We start from the raw sequence: 8680 nt of genomic DNA, 5'->3' as shown, positions 1-8680 counted from the left end.
TAAAAATTAAAGAAAAAAAAGAACTTCTCAAAGCAAGGACTCAACCTCTCCAAGTGCAGGAATCTTCCTCCCACCATCCCCTAAAACCTCCTGAGATGATATTCCTTTTTGAAAGTGGAAACACTTTTCTGCAAGACAGATAACTTCTACCTCACCTGCCCAGTTGGGCTTGAATGAAACCATCCTCCTCATCAACCTCTGTTCCTGTTTGGTCTGCTACAGGTTGTTGGCAGAAGGACCTCCAGGCCCCAGTAGTGACTAGTTCATTCCTCTCCTGCAATGGTTCTTAGTCTTGGAGGTGATGACACAGACTTCTGATTATTTTCTTCCATTTTTGACTGTGTGTTAGGTCACTTTAACAGTCACCAGTCATAACCAGCTTGACTGGAGGAGTGTCTGCAGTGACCACCACTCTCTGCAGAAATGAGGTTTCCCTCCATGCTGCATGCTAATGGCACTAGCAATCTCTGGGTATGAACAGCATCTTCAAAGGCAATTTTGTAAGGATCCTGGCAGGAATATGCAGGCATTTTAAAGGACTCTGTGCCTTTTCTTTTTCCTTTTAGCTGTCAGACTATTACAACAAATGTTCCCAAGAAATTGGAGTTTTCCAGGAACCACATGCTGGAATAAGAGAAGATAGTACCATCCTGAGGAAGACAGTTCTTCCAGAAAACTGTTTCACCCAGTTCTGACAACTCATCAGGCCACATTGATGAGACACTGAAGCCCACATGAGGGTGGGTGGGACCCTATCTTGACTGGCATTGCTTACTCTGTATACTTTTCTGCCCTCTGTTTAACCTAAACCTCCAGTTAGGATCCTGAAGATGGAGTAGAGTTGAGAGGATGTCACTGAGCCTCTTTGCTCCTTCATGGGGTCCTCAGCTCTCCCTAGCCACAGGTCTTTGCCTTGGCTCAAAGTATCCGAAGTTCCTTCTTGTGGAGTAAGTCTGAGCAAGCTGCCTGGGCTACCCATCAGAGTCGTACCATGACTTCACCGGTGAGCAGTTCTTAACCAGCAGGGTGAGAGTGTGGCAGGGTCTTTATCCAGGTAGAACTACTGGCGACAAATTTCCCCAGTAGCCTGTGTAGTAGCTACAAAAGTTAGGTACCAAGGAGTACTACTTGAAATCTTCTCTAAGACACTAACTCATTAGTCAATGCCACATAACACTCTGTCACACTATTCCACAATATACTTTAACACAGTACTATTTTTATTAATTCATAGATGGATACATGTGTTCTGGTCATATTTACCTCCACTTTTTCCCTAATTCTCCCCAATTCACCCACCCTTTCCTAGATTTCTGTCTTTTATTTTTTTTAACTCTCTGAGTCCAATTGGTTCCAGTTAGATACTGAAGAGTGGGGTCATGCACTCAGGCATGACATAGTACTTTGTTTTTAATCATTACATAATGTTTTATAGTTTTTTGTTAGTTACCCTGTTCCTTCATTAGTTGGTAAAGTCTGATGATGTATATTTCAAGTTTTTTTTTTTTTTTTGCTAAAAAGTAAAAACACTTTATTTATGTATACGTGTGTGCGTCTACATGAGTTTATGTGCACCATGGGTATCCAGGCATCCTTAGAAGAGGGTGTCAGATCACTAAGAGTTACAGGCAGTTGTGAGTGACCTGATGTGAGTGTTGGGAGCTGAACCAGGTCTTCTGCAAGATCAGTTAGTACTATTAACTGCTGAGCATCTCTCCATTCCTCAGAATTTCTCTAAAGATTAGCACAGTGTCTGAACATGGTAGGGCATGAATAATTGTTTTTGGCCCCTGAATGTACACTAGACACTGGACTGTGAACAATGAGTCCCAGGCAGATGTAGAGAGAATGTATCACCCCTAAGGACACAGGATACAGATGTAAAGTGTTCTGCTGTACTGGTTTCCTTCCAGCTGAGGTGAGAGGAGGTCAGGGTTCTGTGGATTCTGAGATTCAGTGAATAGGGCAGAGTTAAAGAAGAATATAGTGCTGAAGGCCTTGATGAAATTTCATTGCCTAATTCAACTACTGAAATGAACAGTTAAAAATGTTAACGTATAAGTGTAGGTGATGCTAATCAATGTTGTTGATTGTAAGTACTCAAAATGGCTTTGAAAGTGTATCAAGGTATCAAATTACCTTTTCAAACCAAGGGTCACCCAGAAGGCTGACACACACAGGTAAAGTAACTGATACTTTGGTTGAGAAGGTAAAATGGTACTTGTACTGCACCTATCAGATGCCTCTCCTGGTTCCTGTGTCTCTAGACAGTGTCCTGAGGATTATAACAGCTACCTAGAACAAAGTTTTGTGGTTGTGAATCTTAGACTAATTCCTTCATTTTGGAAATCACAGCCTAAGAAGTTGACCTGACTTATGCAAAGTCTACAAATATGGCTTGTAACAGGACCAAAGTCTCTGAACTCCAGCTCACTGTGTTTCATTCTGTTACCTTCTGTTTTGAAAGGACCAAGCAGAAGCCATAAGAGGCTGTTCAGTCTTCTTTCAGAGATCAGGCCTCAATTTCAGTTTCCTGAGACTTGAGCAAGCAGTTTCTGGGAGGGCTATGACATAGTCCTTGCAGTAGCTCCCTTTCTGCATGTACTCTGACTGCTCAAGGTTCAGCCAGTTGTTTACTGTCTGGGACCCCTCACCAACTTAGAGCTACGTGCATGAGTCAGTATGAATGTGCTAGGCCAGCCAGTCTCCATGGCAGCTCGAGGACAGAGTTTGGGCCACTGAGTCAGCTCCCACAGTCAGTTGGTGCAAGGCCAGCCAGCCCCCATGGCAACTCAAGGACAAAGCCTGGGACTTGTCCAGGCCTGCCCCCAAAATGATAACTGTAACCACCAACTAGTAAATTCAAAGGTTACACACCCTCATCCAATCATATGACACCCAGGTTTGTACCACCCTGTTTATAGTTTTTCCCTTTAAAAACACCTTGTTGTGAAAGCACGGCCATCCTCTTCTACCCACTGTGTGGGATGTAGGATGTGGACCAAGCCCAAGCCCAGGCTTGCTCGTTACCAAAAAATCACTGTTGTGGGATGTTCTGTATGTCAAATGTGTTGCTCTGGTTGGTTAAAATAAATAAAGTGCTGATTGGCCAGTAACCAGGCAGGAAGGATAGGGTAGGCGGGACAAGGAGGAGGAGAATTGTGGAAGTGGAAGGCTGGGTAGAGAGATGCTGCCAGCTGCCGCCATGACAAGTGAGATGTAAGGTACTGGTAAGCCAGGAGTCACGTGGCAAAGAATAGATCAATAGAAATGGGCTAAATATAAGAGTAAGAGCTAGTAAGACAAAGGTAGGCCTGAGCTAATGGCCAAACAGTTTAAATAATATAAGCGTCTGTGTGTTCATTTTATAAGTGGGCTACCGGACTGCTGGGGACCTGGAGAAAAGCTCTCCAACTACAAATCACTGTGTGTTTTGCATTGGATATCAGCTCAGTGGTGGTCTTGCTGGGGGTGGGGGCACGACATGGCCACAACAGTTTCTGATGAGACTACAGTTTCAGCTGGAATCTCACAGAGAGCAGTTCCACAGGATAGGACAGTCAGAGGACTTTTGAGATCCTGGAGCCTCGTTTGGTTTTCTGCTCTTTTTTGACTGTAGGGGGATAGCCTAACATGTAAAAATCACCTAGAGTCAGTAGTTAATGATAGAAAAGGAAATGAGACTCTTTATTTGAAGCATTGTTTTATAAGTACACCACCAAGTTGATATGACACCTTGATATAACTGTTGAATACAAGCAAAATAGTTGGATTTTTAAAATATTTATGCTACAATCCACAGCCCGAGAAGCTAGGTAACAAGGAGGGCCCAAATGGGGAATGGGGACACATAAGTTTCCCTGGGAAGGGGAAATAGAAGTGATTCCTGGGTAGACTGGGGACCTGGTAGATAGGAAAAAGAGGGATTGGGTTGTGGGTGGAGGCAGAGAGAGTAATGAAAGAGATGTCTTGATAAGGAGTGTATTTTGTGGTCAAGTAAGAACTTGGTGCAAGAGAAATTCCTACAAATCTACAAGGGCGACCCCAGCTGAGAATCCTAGCATTATTGGATATGTAGCCTGAACTGGCCATCTCCTGTAATCAGATTGGTGACTACCCCAAATGGTCATCAGAGAGCCTTCATCCAGTCACTGATGGAAACAGATGCAGAGATCCACAGCCAAGTACTGGGCTCAGCTGAGAGAATCCTGTTGAAGAGAAGGAAGGATTGTAGAAGCCACAAGGGTCAAGACCATCCCAAGGAACCCCACAGAAACATCTAAACTGGGCTCATAGGAGCTCACAGTCTCTGGACCAACAGCTAGGGAGCCTGCATGGGACTGACCCAGGCCCTCTACTGTGTGACAGTTGTGGAGCTTGACCTACTTGTGGGACTCTTAGTGGTGGGAGCAGGGCCTGTCTCTAAAGCTTTGGCTGCTTCCAGGAATGCATTCTCACACTGGGTCGCCTTGCCCAGCCTTAATACAAGGGGAGGAGCTCAGTCCTACATCAATGTGACATATTATGTTTTCTTGACACCTAATGGGAGGCCTGTTCCTTTCTGAACAGAAACAGAGGACGAGTAGATGTGTGTGTGTGTGTGTGTGTGTGTGTGTGTGTGTGTGTGTGTGTGTATGTGTGTGCGTGTGTGTGTGTGTGTGTATGTGTGTGTGTGTGTGTGTGTGTGTGTGTGTGTGTGTGTGTGTGTGTGAGAAGGGAGGGGATAGGTGGCAGGAGGGAATGGGAGGAGAGAAAGGAGAGGAAACTTCTGTCAGGATGTAAAATAAATGAATAAATCTAATTAAGAATAATTAAAAAAGAAAATACAGTTTTTTTTTATGTGGGTTGGTGTTTTGTATGCATATATGTCTGTGTATCATGTGTATGCCTGTTGCCTGTGGAAGCCAGAAGACAGTGTTGGGTCCCCAGGAAATGTGAAACACCATATGTGTGTTGGGAATCAAATCTGGGCCCTTTGGGAGAGCAACAAGTGCTCTGAATGTCTGAGCCATCCCTTTAAGCATGTTTATTCTTTCTAAAAGGAATAATTTAGGGTCAGTGAGATGGCTGGGTAGGTAAAGGCACTTGCTACTAAGCCTGATAACCTGAGTTCAATCATTGGGACCCAAATTGTAGAAGGAAAGAATTGACTTTTAAATATTGTTCTCTGACCCCCAATGTGCACTGTAGCATATATCCCCCTCCTAATAAATAAAGATAATAAAGAAATTCAAAAGATAAAGGTGGGCAATGGTGGCATAGTCCTTTAATTTCAGCACTCAGGAGGCAGAGGCTGGCAGTCTCTCCGTTCAAGGCCAGCCTGGTCTACAGAGGGAGTTCCAGGAGAGTGTGGGCTATATAGAGAAACCCTATCTAAAAAAACAAAAACAAAAACAAAAAACCCAGAAAGCAAACAAACAAAAATATATAATTTATAATATATTTATAAAGAGCAAAGTATAAATTTGTGTTTAATATATAAGAGTAAAAAATCACTAATATATTTTTCATTATTCATTCCTGTTTATTATGTTTTTCATTTAAATTTTTTTATATTGTTCTAAATTATAAAACATTAGGTTTCATAGTAGTGTTTCTAGTTTCCTAGTGAAATCTGAGCTTGATTTACCCAGCAGTACTGCATAAGATGATTGGACCACAAGCCTGAGTACTAGGGATGATGAAGGGTCTACACTTGGCTGTATCTAGCAAGAGGGAGGTATTTTGACTCACCCCAGTGGCATTGTTATAAAAAGCCTTTTTGAAAAAAGTTCTGGGCTGCTAGATATTGACCCAAGTCCTCCTAAAGCTATCCTGTGTTTCTCTCCATCCTCTCCTCTATGTCTATCACTTAAACTATTATTAATATTCTGCTCTCCTCCAAGTAGGAAGCCTGAAAAAGGTGGGGGCTGCTCCCCCACATGTTTTCATGCATATTATGCTTTGGTTGGTCCAAAATCTTATATTCCAAAAGGCTGGGAATTTCTAAATGTATATCAAAACTAAACCTAGGAATTAGAAACAATTTAAACAGACCCATAATAAACAATGAGATTGAAACAATAATTAAGGGTCTCTGTCCAAAGAGAAGTTCAGACCTGGACAGATTCACTACTGAATACTATACACTTTTGGGGAAAACCTAACCAACACTCCTCAGACTCGACTACCAATCCCAAACAGAAGGAATGATACCAAACTCTCTAAGTTTGCCCCAATGTCAAACTTTGAGACACAACCAAGAAAAAAGTACAGAACAATTTCCCTGATGAACATGGTTGTGAAAAGTCTCAACAAAAACATTTACAGTTAGAATAAAAGACCTTTAAACATATTATACAAATTACTTCATTTTCCTGGACTCACAGCAACAGGGAGAAGGCCTCACCCAAGGGAATCCTAACTTCTAATTAATGAAGAACAGCGTGGTTCTGATCAGAAAAGGGAGGACCATCTATTGATTCTTTTGAGATTCAGCTTGAAGCAGAAGCCCAGTCTAGGGCCTACACAGGCTGAACTGGGTGGATCACATGGACCACAGTGCAGACTATGTCCTTGAGCTAACTGGGACATCCTAGTACCTGACACGCCAGCAGAATTCACTGCATCTTTGAACTTCAATGAGTGACTTTCAGAGGTATGTGTTTGCTAGCAAATATAATTTAAGAATATATTAATTTGACTTCCAACCACATGCTGTGGTGGATGGACATCATTTGTGCCATATGCAATTGTCATATCCCAGGCATCAATGACACCCACATTGAGATCCTGGAAAATATCTTTTAAGGCAAGGTACTGGGTGTAACCATTAAAGTCACTAAGTCTTTCCACATCACTGCTCATCTCTCTGATGTTTTCTGTTTTGAGGATAACTATAGTGTCTGGGCTTCTCAGGAGAAGACGCCGAAGAGCCTTGTGGACATTGAGGGCTCTTCGGATGAAAAGGTCAATGGGGAAAGGTCTGAAATGTTGACCCAGAGAAATGACAATGACTGTGTTTTTCTCTCCTCCAGTTCTGTCAATTATCCGTGCAATATATTCCATCTCTTTGACAGAGTAGACAAACGATCCAATAAAGGGGTAACCATGTTTTTTCCACTGGATATTGATTTTGTCTTCCAAGTCCACAGCAAGTTGGTGTTGCAGTTTTCCAGTCTCATGCAGATCCACAGACCTCAGTGCTGAGAGCCAACAGGCAATCCCAAAACAAAAGGAGAATACAGTTATAGAGATCAACTAGTCACAAATATAGGAGAAAAGATCTGGTGTTTAGAGGCATATGGTATCTGACTACTCAAACAACTCAAAGTACTTTATGATAAGGAACTGCCCTCTTCCAGAATCATACATGATGAATTGTGCAGGGAATGGCTTGTCTCTAATCTCAGCTTTGCCGGAAGATGAAGCTATTACTGTGTCCAAGCTGTTCTCATAGAACATGTTACCTCCACCCTGACCTTATATGAGGGTAGATAGGGAAGGCTACGAATTGATGCTATGTGCAAAAGTAGCCAGGCAAATCTCTGTAACAGCTCCAGGAATCTGAAACTGTATTCTCTGTTCTTCTTCTTTCCCTAAGAGTGGAATGGCACCAGGTGTCTCATCTACACTAGCGACAGTGATATGATGGCTCATTTGTGATGCCCTTTACAAAAGCATTTATCTGGACAGATGCAGCCACTGCCTCAGTGATATTCACACACACACACACACACACACACACACACACACACGCAAACACACACCCATTTGTCATGTTGTAGAAAAGGAAGTCAAGACAGGGTGTCACATTGTCCAAGATGACAGCTTGTGATTCAAAGGGCACTTATAATCCCCACTCCCACCCTTAAGAAAAAATCTCTCTCCAATCTAGACACCTCTGAAAGTAAGCACACTATGCATAGAAGAAGACAACTTCCACCATGTTCCATTGTGCCAATTAGACCCTAATCAGAACAGCAAGGGGAGTTGTTCTATCCCTACAGCTTCTGAGAAAATATGTGGTCAGTGACCACATTGCCTTGTGCCATGTCTGAATGGGGAAGGGAGGCTGGCTGAGAAGTCTAAGGCAGCTAGGGAGGCAGCAAAGGAGGCAAGCTGGAGACTCTGGGGGCAAGTGGCGGAACTAGCATCTCCCTTGCTCCCAACTCACTTCAGGTCTCCTTTCCCAAGCACATTCTGGCTACAGAATTTAATTTTACATACAGTGTACAGTGATCGTGACCCACTATCACCTACACGCTGAGGGGGAGGGTCACTCAAAACCTCAGAATGCTGCATGACCTATGAAACCTGCAATATCAGACCATGTGATGATAAAGTTGTCACTAGAATCTCATTTTTCTAGCTGAGAGAGACAAAATTATGAGGGGCCGATTGTTTACCGGAAATCATGATCTAACATGTCCTCTCTGTTGCTTCCTGGGTACTGCCTATGTGTTAGTGTGCCTTGCAGTGTGATAAATACTTGCTGTCCGTTACTTCATTTCATTCAAAACGAATGCTTGGGATAGTCAACACTGTTCTAGACCAGTGGGTCTCCACCTTCCTAATGCCATGACCCTTTAATACAGTTCCTCATGCTGTGGTGACCCCAACCATAAAATAATTTCCATTGCTACTTCATAAATGTAATTTTGCTACTTTTATAAATCACAATGGAAATATACAATATGCA

General features: G+C 42.7%; 1 protein-coding gene across 1 annotated transcript; it reads right to left on the bottom strand.

Annotated features, from left to right (window-relative positions):
• Positions 1 to 6329: 6329 nt before the first annotated feature.
• Positions 6330 to 7184, bottom strand: LOC118576387 (NXPE family member 4-like; the record flags this gene model as incomplete). The annotated part of the gene is made up of 1 exon (XM_036176655.1): positions 6330 to 7184. A coding segment is annotated over one exon (536 nt), but the record flags the coding sequence as incomplete, so codon positions are not given.
• Between the last annotated feature and the right edge of the window lie 1496 nt (positions 7185 to 8680).

The sequence above is a fragment of the Onychomys torridus genome, unplaced genomic scaffold, assembly GCF_903995425.1.
Source record: "Onychomys torridus unplaced genomic scaffold, mOncTor1.1, whole genome shotgun sequence".
Lineage (NCBI taxonomy): Eukaryota > Metazoa > Chordata > Mammalia > Rodentia > Cricetidae > Onychomys > Onychomys torridus.
Note: the sequence above shows the minus strand (reverse complement) of the source record. Positions and strands in the feature narration are given on the sequence as shown.